The sequence below is a fragment of the Pteronotus mesoamericanus genome, unplaced genomic scaffold (genome assembly GCF_021234165.1).
Source record: "Pteronotus mesoamericanus isolate MK-2021 breed Mesoamerican mustached bat unplaced genomic scaffold, CSHL_Meso_final contig_56, whole genome shotgun sequence".
NCBI classification, from domain to species: domain Eukaryota; kingdom Metazoa; phylum Chordata; class Mammalia; order Chiroptera; family Mormoopidae; genus Pteronotus; species Pteronotus mesoamericanus.
Window position 1 is genome coordinate 7,136,740 of NW_026555201.1, and position 27,263 is coordinate 7,164,002.

The 27,263-nt window shown below is 33.5% G+C and overlaps 1 protein-coding gene across 1 annotated transcript in view; it reads left to right on the top strand.

Moving 5' to 3' along the window:
• LEMD3 (LEM domain containing 3) overlaps positions 1 to 27,263 on the top strand; it is a 56,482-nt gene that overhangs the window by 14,803 nt on the left and 14,416 nt on the right. The window contains exons 2-4 of the mRNA XM_054580053.1: positions 15,043 to 15,080; positions 19,833 to 19,899; positions 22,079 to 22,146. Of these exons, the coding sequence (XP_054436028.1) occupies positions 15,043 to 15,080; positions 19,833 to 19,899; positions 22,079 to 22,146 (173 nt within the window). The remainder of the gene's footprint in view (positions 1 to 15,042; positions 15,081 to 19,832; positions 19,900 to 22,078; positions 22,147 to 27,263) is intronic.

The window sequence follows — 27,263 nt, forward strand, 5'->3', positions numbered from 1 at the left end:
TATTACCAGTTGGTGCCTTATTTCTAGTCACTGAAAAAGAATATTCTTATTTTTTAGTTATATTTAACAGGTTATGCAGCACAATTTGAAATTAGATTTTAGCCTCATTGGTGACTCAAAGGTAGATTTGCTGATAGGGAAGTCAGAGATGGTATACATTGCTTTAGTCCAAAATATAGTAGTGAATTTGAGACAGAAAAATATTTATTAGGAAATGTGGATGGGTCTTAGAGTAAGATTGTGTTAACATTACCCGAAGAACAGACACTGCGGGCAGCTGGTAGAGAAGGGTGGTCTTGTTGCATTCTGTTCTTCATTCAGTTTCCAAGATAACATGAATACTATTATGCTAAAGTGGGAAGATGAGGTGTGTCCTTATGAATAGGCAATAAATTAAATGTGGGTAATCAAGAGATTGAGGGTATAGAATAATATGATGGATTTGATAAATGGGATATTAAAAATCATGTTTCCTAAAGTATAAGGAATTTAAAGTACAGTAGGATCTTAGTCTCCTAAACAATTTGTATGAAGCATATTATGGAATTTTCACCTCATTTTGCATTTGAAAGTATCAAAAATGTGATTTGTTTAAACCAGAGCTAATAGAAATATAATACAAGCCACTTGTAATTTTAATTTTTCTAGTGGCCATATTAAGATGTAAAAAAGAAACAAGTGCAATTAATTTTATTAATGTATTTTATTTAATCCTGTATGTCTAGAATATTACCATTTCAGTATATAATTGATGTAAAATTATTGTCTAAGATTAATTTGTTTAAGATCAGAATCTTAATGTCAGAGCAGGGGTTTAATACTAAGTCTGATTCTAAAATCTCATCCTGTTCACTGTACTGTCCTTAAGCGTTGTCACCTAGCATAGGTACGTGAGTGAGATTTAGTTCTGCCATTGTTCGGCTATGTTCGATTCACTGCAGTGACTTATGATTTGATTACTCTATATTTTAAGATGTAAAGGGCTTCTTAGCTTAAAGTAGAAGTGGTATTCCCTAAATTCTCACTCATATTTCTTATTGGGAATATTCCTTTTTATTCTTTTCACCATTTCCTCTTGTAAACTGCTTTGTACAGCTTGTCAAATTAGACATGTAGGAGGGAGAAATGACCTTTTGATTCCGGCATATAACTGTCCTGGGAGATAAGGGAAAAGCCAGCTCCTGTTGAGAAAAATGAAAACAGAAAACTTTTGTGGCCATAAAAAAAATTTTTTAAGGGTTTCAGTACCTCACTTTGAGAAAGATTTTGGGATACTTTTATTTATCACAGACTTCGAATTAAAAAATTTTCTGTTTTCTTTACAAGATGTTATTTTATGATGGTTTATTCCTAGTGAATGTTTGCTCACAAAGACAGGCTTATCTGCTTCCGATAGGAAAATGGGCAGTCCTTAATTTTTTAATGGATTGTCTTCCCGATTATGTGTAAAATAGTTTGAACTTTGAAAATGTTTAACTCTGCTGTTTTTAAGCTTAAGTTCCTACACTAGCCCGTAAAAGCCTGTTTTAGCATTAATGTATTATTGGTTTAAGTTTTGGATCCTAAGAGCAGTGGATCATGTTCTATGGAAGTTGGATGAGGAAGAAGCAAATTTATTTTTGGCTTTTTATGTTTGTTTGTTAAACTTTTTCATTTCTTAATTCCTGTTCTTGTACTGGCATAAGTTTTCTATTGTTCTGTAATCCTGGCTAAGCATTTAGGTGCTCAGTAATTCATTTTTTTAAAATTGAGATTTAAAACATTGTATTGACATAAAACATTGTATTAATTTTAGCTGTTTAATGATTTGATATATGTGTATATTGTGACATGATTACCATAATAAATTTTAGTTAACATTTATCACTACACATTAGTACAGTTATTTTTCTTGTGCTGAGAACTTTTAAAACCTACTTTCTTGGCAACTTTCAAATATGCAGTACAGGGCGTATTGTTAACTAGTCACCATACATTACATCTGTAGGACTTATTTATCTTAAAACTGGAAGTTTGTACCTTTTGACCCCCTTCACGCATTTCATCCAGCCCCCTACTCCACTTCTGGCCTCTGGGAAACAACAATCTATTCTATGAGTTCTTTTTTTTTTTTTTTTTAAAGATTCCACATATAAGTGAGATCATTATTTTTCTTTCTCTTTTTGACTTATTTCACTTAGCATAATGCCCTGTAAATAGTAGGTCCATTTATCGGGTGCTTGGCAAGTGTAAACATTTAGTCCTCTTAAGCATTTTTTACATCATTTTACAAATTAGGGATTTTAATGGAGGATTAGGTTAATCACTTTATCCAAGGTTGTAGATCAGAGAGGGAAGTTATGGGGTTATGTTGTTGATTGAATATGACTTGAAAGCTCATCCTCTAATGATTGCATTCCACTTTCATATACCCTCCTCTTTACCAAATCCCAACTCCATTTATTCAGCTACTTTTAGTTAAATGTTAGGGAAAGCCGTTTGAATTAGTTGTAGAATCCTGATAATACAAATATAATTTTATGGTAAAATTTGATAAACTGTGACTATTGTTAATAAGGATAGAGCCAATTGAATCAATTAGCCCAGCTTCTCTAAGTCATCCTTCATCCTTATATGTGTAGTAGTGGGGTTGCCTACATTTTTTTTTTCAGTTAGAATTTATGTCAGTAATTCTTAACTTATGGGCTAAGAACATTTTGAGAAAGTGCATTACAAAATATTGTCTGAGGACCTAACAAATGATTTGCTCCTCTCATAGTGTGATACCATTTTTCAATTGCATATCGGTATTGCTATAATTACATAAAAGTTTATCATATTTATGGTAGACTTTTGTCATATTTTCTTAGTGAATGAATACAAAAAATATTGTGGGGATATAAATGAAGGGGTCCTTTTACTTAAAGAGTAGAGAACCATTACTTAAAGCATGCTGTAAGGAAATTGTATATACTATTTCTATTTTAAAATTTGTTTTCAAAACATTCATAGTGAATGTCAGGGGATCAGTTACGTTAGAATGACTAACTGACCAAACTACCAACTGGTAAAAGCCCCTTAATCTTAGAGATGATTGTACTTTAAATACAAGATCTTTATGAACTCAGATTCTATCTTTGATTAGTGAAATTTTTGGCAGTTAGTGAAAATTAAGGCGTTGTAAAGGATTTTTGTCAAGAGCCTTGCCTTGGGGTCTTTCTTTTCATCTCTTCCTAACTCACACATTTTCAAAGAACTGTCATTTTTTCTCAGTACCTCTATGCTAGAGACAGACAAGGAATGGAGTAGTAATATATTGTGTGAATTTGTAAACTGAGTGCCTTTTTTTTCATACTAAGATTGGATAGAGAAGGAAAAACTAAGGTTTAACCATTCCTTTCCCATGTTGTTGTGAATAGTCATAAAACATCCCATTTTACATTAGGTTACTAGAGTCCCGGAAGAGGTGACTTGCTTAAGCTCACAGGTCATAAATGTTAGAACTAGTATTCTTTGCTCCAGAGATTTTTTTTTTTTTCATTTTACCTCACTGCCTTTCAGTGTGGAGAGATACTTTTCATTTATCTAAATGACATAACTTCAGAAGTAAACATTATTTAGAGGAAAATTTGTACTTTATTTAAATTTTAAAAATTGTACTAGGTTGAAATTAATATAAAACATATAAATTATACTAATACTCTGCCATCTAAGAAGGAAAAAGGAAATGTCACTCGATTACTTTAAAAATATTTTGTACCTTTAAAAAAAGTCTGTAATTTAGTGGCTGAAAAATGAGATAAACTACGATAATTTAGTGTACTGGCCTGGATTTTATCTCAGACAGAATATCAGTTCAAATGCAGTTTTTAAAAATCAGAGTGTAACATTATGTTGGACTGGTTTAGATTGCTAATGTTATTTATTTTTTCAGGCAAGCACATCCTGTCTTCTTTGAAGTGTTTTTGGTTATATTTTGTTGGGATTATATTGTGGAATAAAAGACTGATTCATCAATAGCTGCTTAGTGATGAAGAACTATAGTGTAAGTACTATAGTTCAATAAATAAAAATCTAGACACGTTTAAAGAGCAAGAGTAGTCTTCAGTAGCATATACAGTTTGGGGGGAAAAGGAATAAAGAGCTTAAAGTAGTAAATCAAAATTCTGCTAAATCTGCTAGCTAGAGCATGAATGTAAATAAGTTATTTTGTGCTTTGATTAACAAGGCCTTTTTCTACTAATTGACTACAGAGTTGTTGCCATACTTTTTGTCTATTTTTGGTAAAGAATCCTGGTTCTGAAGGAAAGGAGGTCACACTGCATGAATAGAAGCAGATAAACTTAAAGTCAACATTTTTGGTATATAAGATCATCAGAATTAAAGGAGTTTTGGAAGTCAGTTGCTACTTCGAGCAATGGAGTTTGAGAAAAGATGTTTTAGTTGGGCTCTTGGATCATGAAAAAAGTCTTAAACTGATGGTTCACTTGGGGGCTGTACGTGGACTTGGACTGTAAAGACTTTAGGAATCAATTCAACTCAAGGGACTCTAGGTCTGTACTTGTGTCTGTCCCAGAGCTGTGCTAAATTTTGCATGCATGCTTTCATTTCTTAAAACAGTCCTGACAGCAACGGGGGAGAAATTGGGACAGCTGTAATTGAACAACAACAAAACGAACAAACAAAAAAACCAATCCTAAGAGCCAGGTAGTTACCATTCCCTTTAAATGAGGAAACTGAGGCTTAGGGAGGTTAAGAAACTTGTCTAACCAAGATTTGAATGCAGATAATTTGACTCCCAACATGGATATTTGTTTCTATATGATACTGTATACATGGTTTGTATTATCTCAGTGTATTTGTTTTTGGCTTTCCTTTGGGATTATCTCCACCTCCCCATATTAAAAAAAGTTCTATATTTTACTATTTAAAAAAACAGGAGTTTTTTTAAATTATTTTAATTTTTTTTTTAAAGATTTTATTTATCTTATAGGGACAGGAGAAGGAAAGGAGAGAGGGAGAGAAAAGGCAGTGTGTGGTTGCCTCTAGTACGCCCTCCACTGGTGACCTTGTCCGCAACCCAGGCATGTGCCCCAACTGGTAATTGAACCTGTGACTCTGTGGTTCGCAGGCCGGCACTCAATCCACTGAGCCACACCAGCCAGGGCCTTGGACAAGGAGCTCCTAATCCCAATGGCCCATGGCTCTTTAAAAACCTGTAAATGGACTCCAGATGAATAGGAACTCTCTGAAATTTCATGCACACTTTTTAATGTATATGCAGTTTTCTGGGGAGAGGGTTAAAATCTAAAAAGGGTCTGTGATCCTCCAAAGTAGTGATGATCACTGTACTGTCAGCTGCTCTAGGGAAGATACAGTGAGTTTTCATCTTGTATTCCTTAGCGCCTTATTGTATGGAAAATAACGAGGTGTTATGTGGGGAAATAAGCTTGAGATTAGTAATAATTTGGGAGTTTTAAGATGTCTTGAATGTTTACTAAGTGGGTATTGTTAAAACACCAGTTTTATTTACTTGGTTCAGAAAATGTTTTTGTTACTGACCAGTTCAGATTTCCAACTCTAGTATATAGTAGTTCTATGTAGTTAGGTTTTCGAAGTCAGGTCATAAAGCAAAAATTAAGCATGGTCGCAAATGTCATAAAGTCCCCTAGATTTAGAAGCTACCATATGGTCTCTCATAAAGACCATTTTTTCCCCCTTCCAGTGTAAGAATAGACTGTTTTATTACCTAATGAAGTATTAAGGACCATAGTACATCCTTAAATGTTACAATCATACTAAGTGTTTGATGTATTTACAGTGTAAGAGGCACAGGGAAACTGAGAGTAGGTGAGGGAATAGCATCATCATTTCTCTCATCTCAGGTTTTGTTAAGGGCATGTGTTTATTTATGACTATAACAGCCAATAGAATGATTGTGGGAAGTTGCATGCATTATTTTTTAGCATTCATTCACACATACTTGTTCTGCTAGTACAGTTGTAGAAGTTGAAGTTGTAGAAGTTAGATACAGACATCAGGTGAAAATCTGATATGATTATAGTGTGTATTGTACTTTCCAGCCATTGTGTTTACGTGGAAGCATGGGTTTCACTCTTAAGGTACCATATATTGTAACCAACAAAAGTCTTATTTAGCCTAGTTTAGTTTACTGGATGTAATGACTGCTTACATTTTGTTTTATTCAATGGTTTTATTTGTACCTAATTTGACTTACCTAAAGTCCTCTATTTTTCAAGTGCATTTTCATTTCTGTCGGTTTCTTCTCAAGCTAAAAGTCAAGGTATAACTTTTAAGCTCATAAAGTGAATGATGGGGATTTCCTTTTTAGCTTCAAATTCAGTTTATGTTTATTTCAGTCATACTTCAGTCTCTGTGCTTTGTCTATATGTGTAATGCCATTTTCCCGTTATCAGACCTGTGTGCCTTACCCCTATTTCATGAATGGAATGAGAATGCCTATGATTAAAAATTTTTTTTTAGTTCTATTTGCCTTTATATTGCACTGCAGCTTTTTTTCTCTTCAATTTTATTATTTGTTTATTGTCTTTTTGCTACATAAAACTATACTGGTCTCTTAGTAATTGAAAATGTTAAACACATGCATTTTGATTGAGAATGTTACTGAGCAGAAGACCTCTTGTATTTAATTGTATGGGAAATGCATGTTGCTTTATTGCATTGATATGTTGTACAGTGTGTCACAGATCCTTTTTGGATCTCCAAATTCTCACTTGGTAGTATTCTTTCAGAGCAGACGTTACAATACAATTTCACTTGTATTCTTGGCAGTGTAAACCTTGAGGAAGTGTTAATAGCCGGTCTCTAGTATGTAACAGTTAATGTTTAAAATCTCTTAATGCAGTGAGCTGTCACCATGTTTAATAAATTACAGTATTGCATTAGCATAAAGTCTTTTGGGTGCCAAGTTATCTATTGGACAGATGCTTGGTGTTATTTATAGGTTTGTATCTAATCTTTGTGAGATTGACTGCTTTTATTTTTCTATTCATTTGTCACTGTGTGGTAGCATAATTCTTTAACTGGCACATGTGTAAAAATAGTTTTCAAGAGTTCTTTGAAAGTACTAGAAAAAGGAGATCACTCAAACTTTTGGACTTTGAGCAGTAAAATAAGATAAAGCTCCATAATTTATGTAGGCACACTAGTTTGCCTTTATTTGAATTCATTGTTATACCACCTTTCTTCCCTAAATTGGGGAAACTACAGGAATATCTTTAGCTGACAAAATTAGATGGAGGCAGAAGCTTTATTGTTTTCCTCTGAAGTTTTGAGCCACTAAAGACTTAGGGAGGGGTGTATGTGTTGGGAAGAGATTCATTAACTTTATACTTTATCTTGGAGTAAGCTGTTGATATTTCTTAAAGTCTTCTCTTGTATTAAACATTTTTTTATGGGAACTTCAATTTTAGTTACTAGTTAGATTCAGTAATCAGTAGTTCTGTCAAATAGTTTTTGAGTTATGGGGGCTCTATTAAAATATCAGTTCATTTTTGGAAGGGATAAGCTATCATTAAAGTCTTTTAAATGTATATATATATTCATACATATATATATATTCTTGATTTGCTAGTGATCTAACTTTCTGATTTAATAATAATTTTAAGTAAATGAAACCAGTCTTGTTAAATTATTGTTAGGCAAATTGCCTGCAACTCCATAGGTTTAGCATGTTAGAAAGTAAATTTGAAAATTTGTTAAACATTTACTTTCTAAAAATCAGACATAAACTCCTATATTTTGTCTATTTTTTTATATGCCAAGTTTTTGACATTATTTTAGTGAAAGAGATAACTTAAAATCTTATTTGTAAATGTAAATTGTATGAATTTTAAAAAACAAGACTATTATTATCCAGGTCTTTCTAAAACAAAACAAAACCTTACATTACAGTAACTTCTAGTTTTTTGTTTTGTTTTGCTAAAAAGAGGAACTTTTCTTTTTTTAGTTTTTGATTTGTCAAGAATCTAGATTGAAGTGAAAGATTTTTCTTTTCTCACACAATAAGCTGCAGCTCTTAAAAATAACTTTTTATTTTAAAAAAAACCCTAACATACTCAGGTATTGAAGTTATCTTTTACCATTTCTCTGATAGGATTTCAGTACCACCAACAAATATTTTTTTGTTTTATTCTTTATCTTTTTTTCTCTAGCATTTTATTATAAAAAATTTCACGTAGAAAATTGAAAGAATTGTGCTGTGAGCACTCATTACCCACACCTAGATTCTACAGTTAACATTTTCTGTATTTGCTTTATTATGTATTTTATCCATCACTCTATGCATTATTCTGTCTTGAAAAAAAATGTGTTTCAGAGTAAGTTGAAGACAGTAGGATACTTTTCTCTTACACATTGCATGCATGGTATTAACTAAAGTGAAGTTGTTTTTAAGTTAAAATTTGCATAGAGTCAGATGCGTAAAACTTTAATGTACCATCAAGTTATTTTTGACAAATAAGCTGTGTAACCTAAATCTCTGCAGACATAGAACATTACATTCAACTCCAAAAACTTCCCCGTGTCCAGTCAGTATTCATCATCTCATCACTGTTCTGATTTTTTACCATTGATTAGTTTTGCGTATTCTAAAACTTCATGTAAGTGGATTCACAGAATACTCTTGTATAAAGCTTTTTCATGCAGCATGATAGTTTTGAGATTCATCAATTTTTTTATTTTCCAGTAGTTCATTTCATTTTATTACTCTTGGTTTATTTGTAAGGCTCAAATGTGTCATAGGCAGAAATTATTTACTCCTTCCTGAGTTCTTAAAGCACACTATACTAAACTCGAAGGTGATATGGATGACATTATATATCTTTGCTTCTCGTTTATCTCCACCATTGCTTAAGAGGCATGCTCTCAGAACATAGTAGAATATGCTCCATAAATACTTGTTTGACCAGTTTGTGGTTAGAAGACTTTTTCACAGCTTTTGTTACAGAGATCCCAAATTTGGGGCACAACTATGTAACTAGCATTTGAATAAAGTCAAATTTCTATCATTATTTTTTCTTCCCTAGGTAGGGAATCTTCATTTTTACAGTGAGTAAATGTGAGACTTTTTAATGACTATAAAGTTGAAAAGAGACCGTAGTGTTCTTTATCATGTAGAGATGAAGAATATGAGCCAGCCATACATTGGGTTGGCCAAAAAGTTTTTATTCCATAAAATAAAAGACACATTTTTCATTTTACCAAAAACTTTATTGATTTGGATATTTTGAGTATGTTGGCTGTCTCCCACGTGATATAATGTTCATTCAATTAATGTCTTGATTTGATTGCTATCAACTTCAACTGGTCTACCTAACCGTGGGGCATTGTCCAGTGAGAAATCTCCAGTACGAAACTTGCAACCACTTTTGACACGTTCTGTCAGTCACAGCACCTTCTCCGTTCACTGCACAAATCTTTCTTGTATTTCAGTTGCGTTACCTTTCTTGAAATAAAGCATATGCTGAAAATGTCGCTTATTTTCTTACATCTTCATTATTAAAATGGCTACACAAAAATTCACCAATTTTGATGTTTTTTAAAAAATGTATACTGATATGACAGCTGTCACAATATGATCTAACGGAATTGTTTTGAATTAAGTTAAAGACAATTAAGCACTACTAGACCTATCTTATGGAAAAAATCCAAACGTATTTTTTGGCCAACCCAACAATAAGGCTGTTCACAAATTAATTATGAGTTTTGACCTTTTATTCTCTTGGACACTTTCATAATGTTCTTGGTATTTTGATGTCCACATATATAAAGCCCTTTTTATTTTTATTTTACAGAATCAGTGTGTATTTCTGTCCTTTATTACTAAAAATTTCAAATAGAAAATTGAAAGAATTGTGCTGTGAGCACTCATTCTTTAAGAATAATTTATTTGGAAGTAGCACAATTGTTGCCTCCCATAAAGCAGAGCAACTGAAAAGTTGGAAGTCCTATCAGATAAGAGAAATGGAGTTTTTGCTCTCCTTTTTCTTTCATTGATTTTCTCCACCTGGGTCTGTTCCTCTGTAAATCCAGGTAGATCAGTAGGGATAGAATGGAAAACTTATTTATTAGTAGAACAGGGTGGTAACAAGAGTTTATCTAAGGCAAGCTTTTATAGTAGAGAGTTGTATCCATACAACTTTTGTCTGTTTTGATTGTTGATTTCATCTCAATATTCACAGTAATTTAGCAAGTATAGTCGAAGTGAATAGTTCCTGTCTTTTAGAATGACCATATATTTAATAGAGCCATGAAACAGTTGGACAGCTTTCAGAGAACAAATGCCCAATGTGCTGTGTTGCAAAAGAATGTTCGCCCTGTCCATTTTTAGATTAGCCTGGCTGATGGTGAAATGCAAAAGTGTTTGCCACACAGGTGCAGTCTTCTGCAGCTGTTGGAAACATTTGTTTCCCTGCCGCCGCCACCTCCTACTTCTTCGCATATAATTATGCTCTGTTTAAACCATTAATGTTAGAAGATGGGATATGAGAATTTGGATGTCTGTTTACAAAAAGGTACAACTCAGATAATTGGCCATTTAGGCAGCTGAATTTAACTGCCTAGATGACTTGAAGTTTCCAAAGACTAAAACCTAGGTTTAAGGTCATGGAGTTATAAAATTACAAAAGACCCCCTTTGAAAGTGCATGTCAGCAGAGTTACTGCCCTCAAGACTGAAGGTTTTGGGGATGGGGCCTACATAATTTCATTTTTAAAATTTCCTACAACTAGCATAATGCCTGCTTCATGGAAGGCATTTCATATGTGTTTGTGAATATCTAATATTGGAAGATGAAACCAAAATGTTGTTTAGATGTAGTATGGTACTTAACAGGAAAATTATGACTTTTTTAAAGAAAATGATGCTTTGTGGTAGGTTTTATAGCAGTATTATGAAAAAGTGGCTTGGTAGCAGAGAGAAGGGAGTGATTAATGCATCGATGGTGGTTATGGGATACTTTGTATTTTGATATGTCATGAAAAATCTTTTCCTGAACTGCAATTAGAGAACTTGGTTTTGAAGTTTTCCTCACCCAACGCACAACAGTATATTCTCCAACAGCAGTGTCTTTTCCTCCTTATCCCCATTTTGGGCCTTTTTCATACATTACATCAAAAGGAGATTAAAGTTCCATGATTCCAAATCTGAAGGTTCTAGAAAAGAATGCTTTCCTTAAACCAAACACTTTTTTTTCTGTAGTTGTTTTCTATAATGAAAATAATGTAAGTTTTGGAGTCGCACATAGATTCGAACCACATCTTTTTGAAGCCCAGCTGTGAAAACTACAATTACATTAAGGAAGCACTTAACGTCATGCATCACATTCTCTGTCCATGGCTTGTTCCTTTTGCTCCCTTGGGTTTCTGTTCAGATGCAGTCTTTATAGTAGGTCTTTGGCCATCTTATTTAACATTGCTTCCCTCCCTCACATGTCAGGCACCATTCTTTAAAGCTCTAGAAGCACTTGAGATGCTATACATTTTTAAAAATAAATTTGTTCATCATCTTTTTCTAACCCCTCTAGAACATAAGCCTCTTGAGGGTAGGTATCTTTTTTATTTTAGTTACTGCCATATTTCTGGTTCCTAGTGCAAAAGTACTTTATAAATTATTTGTTAAATGTTTATTTTTCTTTTTGAGTTATAAAATAACTTCGGTCACCACAGACTTTTCTTCCATTTACTGCCAACAAGTGACCAAAATGGAGCTTTTCTGAGGAGAATGATTTATTTGGTCAACATTCATAGATTTTGTGAATACATTTATGGGTTGATACACTTCATTTCCCCCTTTTTATCTGGGAATTAATAATGGTTGATAAGTTTAATCTTAGTCTAAGAGAATTTTTTAAAAAGTTTACATTTGACAAAAAGAATCAGTAAAACTAGAACATTTTTGGAATTGATGTAAGAGAAAAAAAGAGGTTTGGAGAAGAAGAGTCAACACATCTTATAAGTCAGTAGGGAAGTATTACAAGATTAGAATTAATTTCTTGAAGCAAAATGTGATGGGAGATCATTGGACAATTTTGAGGAGTTAAGCAATATAATTAATATTATAATATATATAATATAAATGGCTTTTACAGTCATTAGGATGGTTTAAATGAAAGAAAAGTCAAAATATTACGGACATTTACAAAGAAAAATTTGGTATATTTGAGGTTTGAAATAATCTGAATAAGAAAATTGAAGGAGAAGTGGCCAACGGGGAAAATTTGAGGAAAGCTGTAATGTTGCTGATGTAGAGCATAAAAGAGGACAGTAACACGTCTACAAACACTTAAAGATTGTACCTTTTGGGGGTGAAAGAGTCAAGTTTGAAATTGGCGTTATCATTGTCTTAGGGTAAAGAATAAGAACTGTAATTTATTCTTAGGCCCACCCCTAGAAAAGAGGCTAATAAATGAAGTAGAATAAATGAAGTTTTGGTGTAGAAAGAGGCTTTCTCCTCTACTGTTGCCTAATAAACAGGGGAGGAAGGAATATTTCATTAGGGTTAACAACATGTGGTGTTCCCAGTAAAAAGTGTAGGTAATTTGGTTGAGATAAAAGATACTGATGTACTTTTAGTTTAAAATGATTTGGCAGAAGAAAAATTAGATGTATAAAGAGGCTTCTTTTAGAAACGAGGGCTTTTGGTTTGTTAGAATTGCTGTTTTTAGATGGAATTTCCTTTCTAAAACTTAACCTCAGGGCTACATTTTACTTCTATAATTCTGTAGAATTCTATAGGCCTATTTGTTAATTTAATAGGCGACAGTTGTCATAGGAAATTGGGGGGGAAATTTTTTTTAACGGAAGATGTGTAGGATGGAAAGTATATTGTTGTCTTTTTAGATATGTTACACTCTAGGGTATTTTAGCCCATTAGACAAGAGGCAGAAATCTAGAAAGATAAAAAGGACAGCGTTAATGTTTTTCAACAGAATTATTGTTCTGCTCTTTGGCTTTCTCTTTGTTATCTTATCCCCCCTCTCCCTTTCCAGTTGCCCGGAACATAGCCTTCTCCAACTTCCTGCAGAATTTAACACTTTACCTTCAGTGTTAACACACAGAATAGAATAAAGAAGGATGGATTTAATTAGGTAACACAGTCAGCACTTTCCAAGCACTATGCTTAGCGCTAGACATACAATACACATGGCCTGTCAAAGAGAAACTCAACAGTAGAGCAGTCTAGTGAGAGAACATCTACAATCCACAGCGATACTTTCATAGTGATACATGAAGAGCTAGTTTTCCATTTAACAATCTGGCTAAAAAAATCCTTTTGTATATAGTCAAAAATAATGCTATCATGGCTTTTTTTTCATAGACATTAAAACCTCTTTTAGAATTGCATGTGTTAATATATTTTAGAACTATTCTTGTAAAGAGCACATAAAAGATCTGTTTTTTAATATTATTTAACCAGTTTTAACCAGATTTTTATTTTAACTGGATTGACAGGGCATCTTTTGGCAGTATATTTAACTAAATATAGCCTTATTTTAAATTGTTCAAATTTTACATTAATAAAAATTAATGTTATTAAAAGTGTCTTTTTAGTCCAAGCCTCTTCCAGTTCTTAACACTTTATTTAATCTTTAAGTTATATTATGCTTTCTATTCCCCTATTGAGTACTTTTGATCTTTCTTCAAAAATTTTTCTTTCACAGCATTAAAACCCTGTTGCTCTATAGAAAAGTAAATATCCATTAGCAAAATCCCTTTAGATGATAGCAGGATACATTTTTTTTCCTTGCTTTTTTTATTGTACCTTGTTAAACTGGTCTCATACATGAACTTTCTTAGAATCAGGCAGTTCCTGGTTCCTATGGGACTTCCTGTTTTCTCAAATAAAAATAGAAAAGCACCTCAGAAAGGAAACCTGGTGAGTGTGAAGTACTTTGTAGATGCAGTTTTAGTTGTAACCTGGATTACAGAGATCCAGGTATCACCGCTTTGAGTATTTTCACATGTGATTTAAAAATACATGATGAGATTCTAAATAATAGTCATATGAGAGATGCTTCATAATTCAACCATAAACTTGTTCGTATCTTTTGGCGGGGCGGAGGAGAAGGGGTTGTGTATAGGATAGAAAGTGGTAAATCCTTTCCTTATAATATATATTGGAAATCCAAAGTAATTTAATACTGGGACTTAATTCTTAGCAACTTTGATCTGTATTTTTGTTTCTTGCCACACTTCTCTAGATATTAGCAAGGATTAGGAAGGTTTTCTTTAGTTATTAGAAGTCAGAGTTCTAAATGAATCACTCATTTTTAAAATATGTTTTATTTATTTATTTTTTAAAGAGGGGTGAGGGAGAAGAAGAGGGAGAGAAACATGTGTGAGGGATGACCTGAAACCCAGGCATGTGCCCTGACTGGGAATCAAACCAGAAACCTTTAAGTCCGCAGGCTGGTGCTCAGTTCACTCAGCCACACCAGCCAGGGCATGAATTATTCATTTTTAAAGCATGTTGTAGACTCCACAAATAGTAACTGCTTTTAGAATTTTTTTGAAAGGGAAACTAAGTTAAGGTGGAAACAAATGATACAGTCACTAAGAATAACAATAATTGATAACATGTATAAGTGTTTGAGGCTATGCCAAGAATTTTTTATGACTTATCTCATTTAATCCTTACAACAACAGTATAAGGTAGGTGCCATTGTTACATCCTTCCTTTATAGAAGAGGAAACTATAACGTAGAGTGGTGAAGTAGATATTAGTTCAAGGTTATGTTGCTAGTAAGTAATGGAACTGGGACTTGAACCCAGCAGCTCTGACATCATAGCACCCTAAATCAATTACTAAAGAGAGTACCACAAATTCAAAGTGAGAATTATAAGTATAGAAGTCTAAAACAGTACTTCCCCAACTGTTATTATCATCAGTTTGTTTTATTTGCATCTTTATGTTTAGTTTTAGCAAAGTACTTGCTGGCATTTCAGAGGACTTTTTTAGGGGGATTCTAATTCTCATTTTCAAATGATGCTAATAGTTCTCTCTCTTTTTTTTCCTTGATAGTAAAAAACCCCTTTGATGAAACATTTGGAAAAATACAAGTAAGTAAAAGATCATAATACTGGTACTTTGTTTCATATTTTATATGATAAAAGTATTAGGGTGACTATCAACTAAAAATAGTAATTTTAAAAAGGTTCTTTTAGGCTGAAGCAATGCATTTTCTTGAGTATTCCATAACTATAGTATAATTAAATCCTACAGATTTTTCTCCCAAGTGCTGAACCATTTATCATGTTGAGGTAAAAACTACTGTCTAGTAAAATGACAGTGGTATGTCGCCTGGGGACCTGGCCTTCCCTTTGCAAGTATGGGTGTTTTCATAAGTTGTTGGATACCCTAGTAGTTTTTGTGCTTTTTGACCTCATCCTTTCTCTTTTTGGATGTTTTACTCATTGGTATGCCTGTTCAACCAGCAGAAAGACAAAGGATTTAGAAAGAAACATATCCCTTAGGCTGCATTTTTATGATTCTTTTTCTTTTTGAAGGATCTATAATGTTAATTTTAACCTAAATTTTACTCACATGAAAATACTTTTTGCTTACCATTGTTGTAGGCACTTCAAAAATTTGAGCTATCTTACACAATTCGTTCTTAATTTTTTTATTTGTAGGAACTGATAGCAATATACAACTGTATAGAACACATTATTTGTTGTGATAAGTAACAATGTATAATGAGATCCACAGAATATTGCTTTAGATTAGATTGTTAGAGTGCGACTTTATAATAACTATTTTTAATAGTGTTCTATTGTGATTTGTTTTTTTAAAGAACTGACTTTTATCTGTTAAAACACTGCTACTGGCATTGTAATTTAAATTTGTAAAGTGTATTCACTGAACACGGGAAATATTATGTAAGACTTTATTTTCTTCTGTATAATTTCCCCACTAGGGAAACTGAAGTTCTGAACTTCTAAATAATAGTAATTATAATGAAGGTGATGGTAGTTCACTTCTATATGTACTTATTCTGTGGCAGGCATCATGCTGAGTGTTTAAAATCCATTATTATGATCTAATCAGATGCATGATACAAACAGTTGAAAATATTTTTGAGGAGAAAATTAGCTGAGGATAGAAGAGGAGAGTATTTAAAGGTGGCAATATATGAGAAAATTTGGTAGACTTTTTTTTCAGTTCATTTTTTTCTTCCCAAGAATAAGAACTTTGCTTTAGAGAGTATGTGTTACTCTAAGAAAATCTGGACCTTACCGAATAATTAGAAGGTAGCTATCTGAAATTATAAAATTATTTTTGTTTAATGAAAGGTTGCGTGAAAGCTTACCTTAAATATTGACTTATTGGTAGATTTTTAACTTGTTTTCAGGAATATTAAGGAAGCTACTAGTTAGATACATTTCAAGCTGAATATTAGACACAATCTGAAAAACAGAATGGAAGAAGACTATAATGAAACTCTAAGCCAGTATAAGTTTTTTATAAAGAAAGTAGATTTAGTATTTTATTTACTTTTAGTTTAGCATACTCGTGCTAAATATGACTGAACCAAAACCTTTCTCCTTCTCAAAATTGATTTGTTCACATTAATAACAGTGTTTTAGGTCATAACTTAGTTGATCATTTGGATGACACTTGAGATTCTTGTTATATAAAGATGTTTATTTTGAATAAGTTGTCATTGGAAAAAATAATTCTTGAAAAATATTATAGTTGAGCTTTTTGAGTGCTTAAATTCTTTGTATGAGAATGTAACAGTATGTATATTATCCAGTATGAGATCCAGTTACATCTGATTAGGTTTTATTATTCTACTTGGCTAGTCCAGTTGGGAATATCTGTGAATCAAAAGATGAAGTATGATTACATCATTAAAGATGTAATCACAGAGGAGAGGGCAAGTATCAGATTTTTGGGTTTAGTTTTATTTTAGAGAGGGGAGTGGGGATAGGTTTGATCAGGATATATAAAACAAAAAGGAAATCAGTCACTTTTCCAGATAAGGGAGGAAATAAACTACAGAACTTTCAGCAACTTTAATCTCAGCCTGATCAGATTTACCTTGGTTTTATGTAACAAGTCCACAAACTACACTATCATTGGAGGTCCTTCTCATCCAATTATAATGAACATATTTATTAAAAGTGATTTTTGTGGTTTAATGTATCACAAGTGCATAGTTTTGATGTCTGATTTTTTGCAGTTTGGATTTTTAAGCTAATACAAAGATAAGGACTGGCTTGATTCAGAGTCTGGTTGAGATGAAGCTGGGGGAGAGGGGAGCAAAGGGATGGGATGGCAAGTTGTCAGCTGAAGGAATATCACTTTGTCAACCTTTGCACATAAAACCAAGGACTCTGATGGTATGATTATGGAGCCTTTGATACGTTTTTGCTAAAGAATGTCATTTGTTAAAGCTGCATTGACAAAAGCATGCCACTTGTAGTGAACAAACTTTTCTTCTGTCTCTGAACACATAGCATGAAAATAAATGGATGAGATTGCATGTTCATGGGCATATACGTACTTTCCCAGCTTTTTATATCTTATCTAAATTTGCTCTTGGTCATATTCATCCCAGTAATCCTTTTTTGTTAGACACTTCAGGAGGAAAGGAAATAATAAAAACACAGCCCACTCATGAATCATGAATTTATTTCAAATAGTGTGATAAGCTATTATTACCCCCTGTCCTACCCGACCCTTCCCCATTGTTTATATTGGCCTCTCTCAATTGTGATTGCTCTTAAATTGGGGGTCTTGTTGCTTTAGACCAGTTGGCCGGGTACATAGACATTACAATAGCCTATTCTCTGGTTTTCTTTTACATGGTTAGAGTAATAGTCCTGATGCATGAGTCTGTTTTACTTTGCTTCTGCTAAACTTTCAGAGTGAAGTCAACCTCTTTGTCTTGGTATCTAGAGCTCTCTAGCAGTTCATTCCAAACTGCTTTTCCAGTAGGTTGCTGAGTCAAAGTAGGCTACTGGTTATGTAAGACATACAGCAATGTTTTTATGCCTTCATGCCTTTGCTCATGCTGTTTCTTCTGCTTGGAATGCTAGTCAATTCTATTCTTCCTCTGAAGCTCAATTCAAATATCCTCTCTTCCATAAATAGATCTTCCCTTCCTCTTCTAAAATATAATGTATTTACATTATATTTTGTTGGCAACTGTACTATAAACCTTATGTTTTTTGCCCTTGAGAACAGGAACTACCTTGTGCACTGGGTCTCGCTTTGCTGAGAACAGTCTTAACTCTTAGTAGATACTCATAAAATGTTTGTTTTACTTTAATGGTTCATAAGTTTATACAGAGCCACTTTGGGAGCCTAGAAGAGGTTGAGGGTTAATCAATGAGAATTGACACTCATTCTCTTATTGTGCGATTGAGTCAGATTAAAAAAAACATGAAGGCAACCTGGAAGAAAACAGTGTCATAAGAACAATATACACATAAGCATGCAGTTCTATGGGGCAGGGGGTGGGGGTGGGATATAGGAGCATTGCTTTGATGGTTGGAGTAATTGGTTGTGTATGAGACCTTTTTTAGTACTAACCTTAGTGCTAATTTCCTGATCATCCTCGTCAAACTAAAAAGTTTTTGCACAGCAGAGGAAATAACAAAATAAAAAATAGCCCACAGAAGGGGAGAGCATATTTGCCAATACATCTGATTAGGGGTTAATATACAAAACTTAGAAAGAACTTACTGAACTCAACACCAAAAAACAAACATCTCAATTAAAAAAATGGGCAAAGGACCTGAATAGACACTTCTCTGAAGAGGACATACAGATGTCGAATAGACATATGAAAAGATGCTTAACATCACTAACCATTAGAGAAATGCAAATTAAAACCACCAATGAGATATCATCTCATATGCTATCGTCAATAAATCAACAAACAACTAGTGCTGGTGAGGATGTAGAGAAAGGAGAACCCTCTTGCACTGTTGGTGGGAATGCAGATTGTTGTAGCTGGAAAGCAGTATGGAGATGTCTCAAAAAATTAAGAATGGATCTGCCTTTTGACCCAGTGATCCCATTTGTGGGCATATATCCGAAGGAACCCAAAACACTAATTTGAAAGAACATAAGCACCCCTATGTTCATTGCAGCATTATTTACAGTTCCCAAGTAATGGAAGCAGCTTGAGTGTCCATCAGTAGACGAGTGGATAAAACAACTGTGGGACATTTACACAATGGAATGTCCTCGGCCATAAAAAGAAGAAAATTTTCCCCTTTGCAGCAGTATGGATGGACCTTGAGAACATTATGCTAAGTAGAATAAGCCAGTCAGAGAAAGACAAATACTATGTAATTTTACTTATATGTGCAATTTAATGGACAAACTGAACTGACAAGCAAGATAGTAGGTTAGGGGGAAGGAGGTTAGTGGGGGATGGAGATTAGGGGGTGAAGGGATTGAATGAAAAGACAAAAAGACTCATGGACAACAGTGTGGTGATTGCTGGGGGGAGGGGGATATAAAGGAACTAAATGGTAATGTGAAAATACAATAAGTTTAAAAAAATGTAAAACATGAATTTTTATATTGATTACATGTTGATAATATTTTGGCATGTTAAGTTAAAAGGAATATATTATCCAAAAGTAAAATATTTAAAGTGATAATTTAGGTTTTTAACTTTAGGTTCATTAAAATATGGTAGCCATTGTTTAAATATGAATATGTCCTTTAGATTATGTAGCTTTTATGATTTTAATTTTACTTATGTTTTATTTTTTTGAGTAAGATTATTATTTGGAATATGTGTATCTCTTTGAGTTAGATATTTTATAATAATTTCTTTTTAATTTTAGGAAAGTGAAAAAAATCTTATGATGAACACTTTATACAAGCTTCATGATCGATTGGCACAGCTTGCAGGTAATTATTTTAACAATCATAGTTTCTAAAAATGTTTTGAAAATTTTGCATGCTCTAGCAGTAGAAATAGTTTTTCCCACGTTCAGTGTTCTGTTTGTGAAGTATTTCCCTTTAGAAGTTTTTATTACTTACACAGGATGAGATTTTATTTTTGGAGATATATTTAATTGAGGTATTTTTTTTCTGCTTACCACATGTATTAGATGAAATGTATGTGTATATACTATATAATTTAAAAGTCAAATTTCTTTTTTGCATTAATAACATTCTGAAAGCTTAAGTATCAGTTGAATTGGGTAAGCACTGAGTTAACTAAAATCCTAGATTAAATATAAAAATGCAGGTTTTCCTTTAGTGGTTTTATAGATGTCCCAAAGTAAATATATTTTAGAATTTTTTTTCTCCTGATTCATTGCATTTTCCCTATATTCTGCTCTTAGTTAAGTCTTGAGAGCTCTCAGGTATTAACATATTTGCAATTAGAATAATAAGATAGATGAATTGGTATCAAGTTTAGCATCTATGAACTGTAATGGGATCTTAAAAGTATATTACCTTTTAACTTCTTTATTCTAATTACACGAAATCCAAAGGAAGAGGCTTTGGATTTTCTTCTTATAAACTGTTACAATAAAAGGAATATGTAGTTGTTCAAACTTTTGATGTAGCAGATCCTTTTGTAGAAATCAAATCGTTTGTTAGAAGCCTAGTAGATAAATGTGGAACTTCCCTGATTTGAATTGGAGGCATTTAGGATCCTGACAATTCCCCATCCTCTCATCAGTCTTTGTTTTTTCAGTTGGATCCTTAATCCTGGTCAGTTTTTTAGGCTCATAATTCTGTGCATATCACAAAGCCTTCTTTGCATTGACTGATAAACTCATATTTATACACTGCAAGCTAATAACATCTATTTGATATGCTGTAGCACCGAGAAAAAAGTTAAGTATACTTTAGCCAGTATTCCTGACGTCGCTATCATAAGCTTCTACAGCATTGTTTTGCGAAGTGTGCTAGATCAGCATAGTCTGAAATGCTTTTAAAGATAAAGATTCCTTCTTCTTAGAGCAGGGGTAGGCAAACTTTTTTCTGTGAAAGGTCCAGATAGTACATATTTTAGGCTTTGTGGGCTAGACGGTCTTTGTTGCAACTACTCGATTCTGCCAATATAGCATGAAAGCAGCCATAGAGGATATATAAATGAATGAGTGTGGCTGTGTTCCAATAAAATTTCATTTATAAAAACCAAAAGTAGGCCAGATTTTGGTCTGTGGACTTAGTTCGTTGACCTTTGCTATAGATCTATGGCATCTGAATCTCTGAGGATGCATTATAAAGTTTGAAGACTTACATGTTTATCTAAGAGGCATTTCTTTTCTTTTTACAACTGCAACCACTAAAATCTGGCCACTTGAACAAAACTAGAAATAGGAACATGGTTTCTTTAGTGATAGAAACATTTGCCAAGGACTTGACTTTATTGTACTTTATGTTAACTTAAAAAAAAAATTCATTTGAAAGAAACAGGGCAGGAAAAACTTACATTTGAAGTTTAACAGGAGGATAATTGATTCCTGATACCACAGATAGCCTGAAAGAAAAGGTTTTGGAGTCTCTTATAAATAGTTACAAAGAAAAGGAAAACATAATTTTCTGTAGAAACTAGATCATAGCTAGAAACTTCTATCTACGGTCCCTGTTCATATAATTTTTAAGATGTGTACACTGCTTGCTAAAGATTGGCTTAGTTACATTCTGAAGATGTTTTAAAACTTATTTGAACGTTTGAATGATTAATTTTAGTGATAGATATGTATGTTAGCACAATGAATTTTCCCCCTTGGAAAATAATATGTCTTTGGAGGGCCTTCTGTGTGCCAGGATCTATGGATAGGCATTATTGTGACATGGTTCCTACCTTGGATAACATTTTAGTTGGGAGCATAAGAGGAAGGCATACTCTTATATAGACTGAAATGTGTTTTAAAAGTTATGGTTTATGTAAAGATAATTGTTTATTTATATTACTTCAGTTTTTCCTAGAAAATATAATGTTCATACTTCTCTACTAATAATAATATAGCTATAATTATAATTTATAAAATATTTTAATTAATATTTGTTTTCTTCTGTTGAACACAGTAATGATTCAAAATTAATAATATGCTAATCTTTCCAGGAGATCATGAATGTGGCAGTTCTAGTCAGAGAACACTTTCTGTTCAAGATGCAGCTGCATATTTAAAAGTAAGCAGTGAAATTATAATTTTGATAGCTATGTTCTTAAAGTGTATATAAATCATTACAACTTATATCAAAATTACCATGTGTTGGATTAATTGCACTGTTAAAGCTTGGGCCTGCTGTTTGGTATAATGTGAGCAGATAGAAAAAGCAGAATTATTTAACATTTTTTTGTTTTAGTTTGCTTTGGAACATTCTCTTCGAGAGAATGCACATGAATTTGGAAAGGAAACCAACAACAGTGGTAAGAGAGAAATTGAGATTGGTACATAACATGTAAAAAAGCAAGTATGCATCTAACCATTGTCACTTATTTCAAATCTGCCCCAGAATGATTTCATTTTGGGATACTAAGATAACTTGCAGATGAACTTTGTAAACCACTGTAAGTAATATTTAAGAAATCCTAGATGAAAGGAAGGATTAAGGTGGACAGGTGTCATTCTAATTTCCAAAAAGAAAGTGGATTATGAAAATCATACTGGTGAGCTTCAATTCTATAAATATAATTCTGTAAATATAATTCCATAAGGATGTGAGTACTTATAAATGGAAATGCTGATCCCTAGAAGCTAGCATGGTTCATTACAAACAAGTCATGTCATATAAACTTCATTTTTGCCTTTATGTGGTAAAAAAAATATAATGAGATCTACCCTATTAACAATTTTTAAGTGCACAGAACAGTATTGTTAACTATATGCACATCATTGTACGTAAGATCTCTAGAACTTTTCATTTTGGCTGATGGACTCTCTATCCCCATTGCATAGCAGCTATTCATTTCCCCTCTTCCTCCTGGCCACCACCATTTCACTTTGTACCTCTGTAAGTTTGACTGCGGTTTATACCTCATATAAATGGAATTACGCTGTATTTATCTTTTCATGACTGGCTAACTTCACTTAGCATAATGTACTCAAGGTTCATCCATATTATAACATGACAGAATTTTGTTTTTAAGGCTGAATACTACTCCATGTTGTGCGTATGTATGTGTACCATGTAGTAATTATCCCATTGATCTGTTAATGGACATTTATGTTTCCACTTCTTGGCTATTGTGAATAATACCACAGTGAACGCGGAGGTGAAGATATCTCTTAGATCCTCTTTTTAATTCGTAATCAATGTCTTTAGGGTCATCTTCTGGAGATTTATTTTGTACCTTTAGTCAGGCCATATTTCCTTCTTTCCTTTGTGTGCCTTGCTGCTTTGGGTTGCGATGTATGCATTTGAAAACAGTCACATATCCCAGTCTTTATGCAGGGGAAAACCTCCAACAATGAATTCAGGGATTCTGGGGGTCATCTCAAATCTTTTTTGTGGATGCATCTTGTGGAGCTTGTAATTTTTTGCTCCCTCTGGTGTCCGTCTGCTGTAGTGCAGGTCCTCTGGAGAGGCAGTAAGCTGTTCAGTTTTTTTTATTCTTAGCAGTCTCTACGCATCTCGACTGTGTCAGGTCTTGTCAGTGCTCTGAGACAGGTGCTACAAATACTAGTCCCTTGGGCAGCTCCCTGAGAAACTGGAACATTGGACACATGCTCCAACTCTTTCCCTGCTCAGGAAGGAGCCATGAGTTTGGGGTTTTCTTCCACTTATTATATACTGAGTCCTGGAGAGGGACAGTGGTGAGTGAGCGTGGGCTAGTTCAATTGCCTTTGTTCTTGGTGGCCCCCAGCTTGGTGCCCTTACCTGGCAATGCCTAGATTCAGACAAGACTGAAACCTGTCCCTCTGGTAGCTCCCTGCAAATCCTGAACATTAGATATATGGTCCCGTCTTCTCTTTCTGTCCTCAAGGAGAATGAAGGAGTTGGGAATTTTCTCCCGATTGCACCATGCTGTGCCAGGAGAATGGGCTCTGGTGAGTGAATGCTGTAAATTTTCTACCTGGCTTCCATGCAGCTAGTTTCTGTTGGGGTCTGTTTGGATGCAGGAGCCTCTTAACTCGTGTTTGGATTTATTAGAAAGGGAACTGAATTGTATATTGTTGAATTTCTGTCTCCTGGGGGAAGGAGGGTCTGGGGCATCCTATTCTGTCATCTTGCTGATGTCATCCCCACTTTTAAAAAATTTACAATGTAGTATATGTAGTTCTAAGGCTTCCATCAAGGTTTGTTGACAGTCTCTCTTAATATGCTTGCCAAAACATTTTAATTTATTTAATGACTTACGTGTAGATAGGTAACAGATATCACATAGAAGCTGTGTGTCTTGGTAAAGTCCCCTCACTTTTTTGTACCTGTTTCTCAGTGATAAAGTGGGACTCATTAATACCTGTCATAGTTTATTTAATACACTTGAGTGTATTAAAGTACTTAGCTCAGTGCCTGATGATTATAGTAGCTTCCCTTTTTTTTTTTTTTTTTCTTTCTCTATTAAGTAAATACGTGTTGCCTGGAGAGGTTTCAAACAAGGTACAGATTTTGTCTCAGCTTTCTTCTTGTCTTCATTTTCAGTTTTGATCTAGATGACAGACAAATTTGTTGGTAGCATAATAACTAATAGATTGGATAGCTAAAGAATCAGTATCCAAAAAGATCTTAAATAAGAAGGGGTTATCATTATGGAGTCTCATGTCTTAGGAGATGGAAGAAGAATGGCAAGATGGATTTTGGGGCAGGGGGCAAAAAAGGAATTAATTGAGTAGGCTAAAGGGGACATAGAGTAAAGTATTCCAGGAAGAGGGCATATAGCATGTGAAAATCCAATGCAAGCAAGTGGTATCTTATGAGGTATTTGGAAGTGTTTTTTACTTATAGCAGTAGGAAAAATATCCCAGCCATTGCTTCCTTCCTGCTTTCTCTTTTTTTCCAGTTACATCTTTTCAGTAATAGCATATGTGTTGGTAGTAAATTCCTGCAACAGAATTAATATATATTTCAGTAACTCTTAAAATCTACTGAATACTATATTTGAAGGACTGAAGGGATGGGACCCAGGGCTTGGGGACAGGATAGTGCTTGATCCAGTAGTTAAGCTGGAGCTGAGGAAAAGGGAAGGGGTTTATGTAGAAGAATGATTAACCTCTCCTCTTTCCCCTCTCCCAATCTTTAGATTGAAGCTATGGGCCAGCAATAGATGTGTTAAAAAAGAGGGAACCTAGAACCAGGGTTGTGACAAGTTGGAGTCTAAGCCAGGCAGCAGCAGGAACAAGGGATTAGTTCAACTCAAGATGGGCAGCAAAGGAATTACTGAAAGCACCCATGCATGAATTGAGTTAGAAATGCTTGTATTGAATTTTAAGAAAAAAATTGATGTTAATGAACTTCAGTCTTCAAAGATTTTCATCTTTTCCCTGGAATTGTTTTATGTTTCTATTTAGGTTTATTTATTTATTTAGATTCAGTAGAATTTCTTATGTATATATTTGCAAAACATTTTGGATTAATTGGTTTGATTTCTTAAGTAGTTAAGTGAAATTATGTAGAAATGGCAATACCCTTTTATGTTTAGATGTATGTGTGTGTTAACCTTTTCTTTTTGGAATCTCATTTTCAGTTTTTCATATGCATGTACTTGTCCTGTGGTTTCACCAGCCACACAATTAAGTTATTGCATTGATTCAGGAGTAAATAAACCAAAGAATGTGTAGAACTACAATAGGTATAAGTTAATTTTCTCCCAACCTATAGTGCATTATAAGCACAGTATTAGTAAATGTTTAATGGAGTAAAATGAGTGAATAAGTAAGCCTCAGTAAAATTTTATTTTCTTGAATTTGATTCTATTCATTGTTTTTATTTTTCTCACTTTTTCCCTCAGAGGAGATTTAAATAAATGTAACAGTTAATTTAAATAATTCAATCACTCTTTTTCTAACTCCTCAATTTCTTGAGCATTTTATTCTTCATTTTTGAGATTGAAAGCTTGTTTTGATTCATGAAAAGTTAAGAGGTCCCTCTGGTGGAACATTTAGGAAATACATAGCATTATATTGATGAAAACATATAGATTGAGTTTTTTTGTTTTTCCTTCTCCTTCCCCTCCCCCCCGCCAATACCTTCCAATTTTATTTTCGAAAAGAGCACTCCAGAACAATCAGGGCAGACTCAGATTTACTGATATAGATTGGTTTTTAAGTTAAATGGTGGGACCTTTGTATGATACCTTTCCAATAGAACTATGTAATGAATGGGTGATTCATTTCCTAGGTCACTTTCAAAACCTATTTAATCTCTAAAACAATGAATATGTTTAAGATTTCTGGAAGAAAAAAACCCAGTAAAGAAGATAGCTACAAATGTGCCAAATTATGGGGCTGGATAGACTTTTATGGCCTAGCTTAGAATGCTAATCACTGTTAATAAAATTGTGTTTTTGTAGAAGAATAAGTGTTCTTGGAAATTAAATGAGGGGGAAGTTCCATAATAACTACATTTTATCCAGTACAACAGGTCCTTGAATAATGTAGTTTCATTCAATGTCATTTCATTATAAAGTTGATGAGATGACATAGGAACTTAACTCTTGTTTATGGTAAAATTGGTGTTGTTACACAGCATTTCACTTAAGTTGCAGAACCTATTCATGATGTTCAGTGAGGGCTTACTGTACAGTTTATCTTAGTACTTTCTTTGTGTTACTTCTAGTATCACAATGATCCAGGAAGGTAGATGGTATCAGACCCACTTCATAAAGAAACTAACGCTCTGAGGGATTCAGTGATTAGGTCATCCAGCTAGTAAGTGATGGAACTTGGAAATATATTTGTTTTATTATATTTATAGGCAAGCCTTCAAAACTCTATGTAGTAATGCAGAAATGTCATAATCTGCATATTGTAGTAATGCCAGCTGAAGCACATTCATTACAAAGAATTGATGCAATTTCTCCAGCTCTATGGATAATCCATGTTAATCTTTTTTTGTGGATTTTGAAAAGTCATGTATATAGTAGTAATCCCTTATCTGCAGGGGATACATTCCACAACCCCCAGTGAATGCCTAAAATCTAAGGTAGTACTATACCCTATAAATACTATAGGTTTTCTTATACATGCATAACTATGATAAAGTTTAACTTATAAATAAGGACAATAAGAGGTTAACAACAATTACTAGTAATAAAATAGGATAATTATAAAGGGTACTGTAATAAAAATTATGTAAATGTGGTT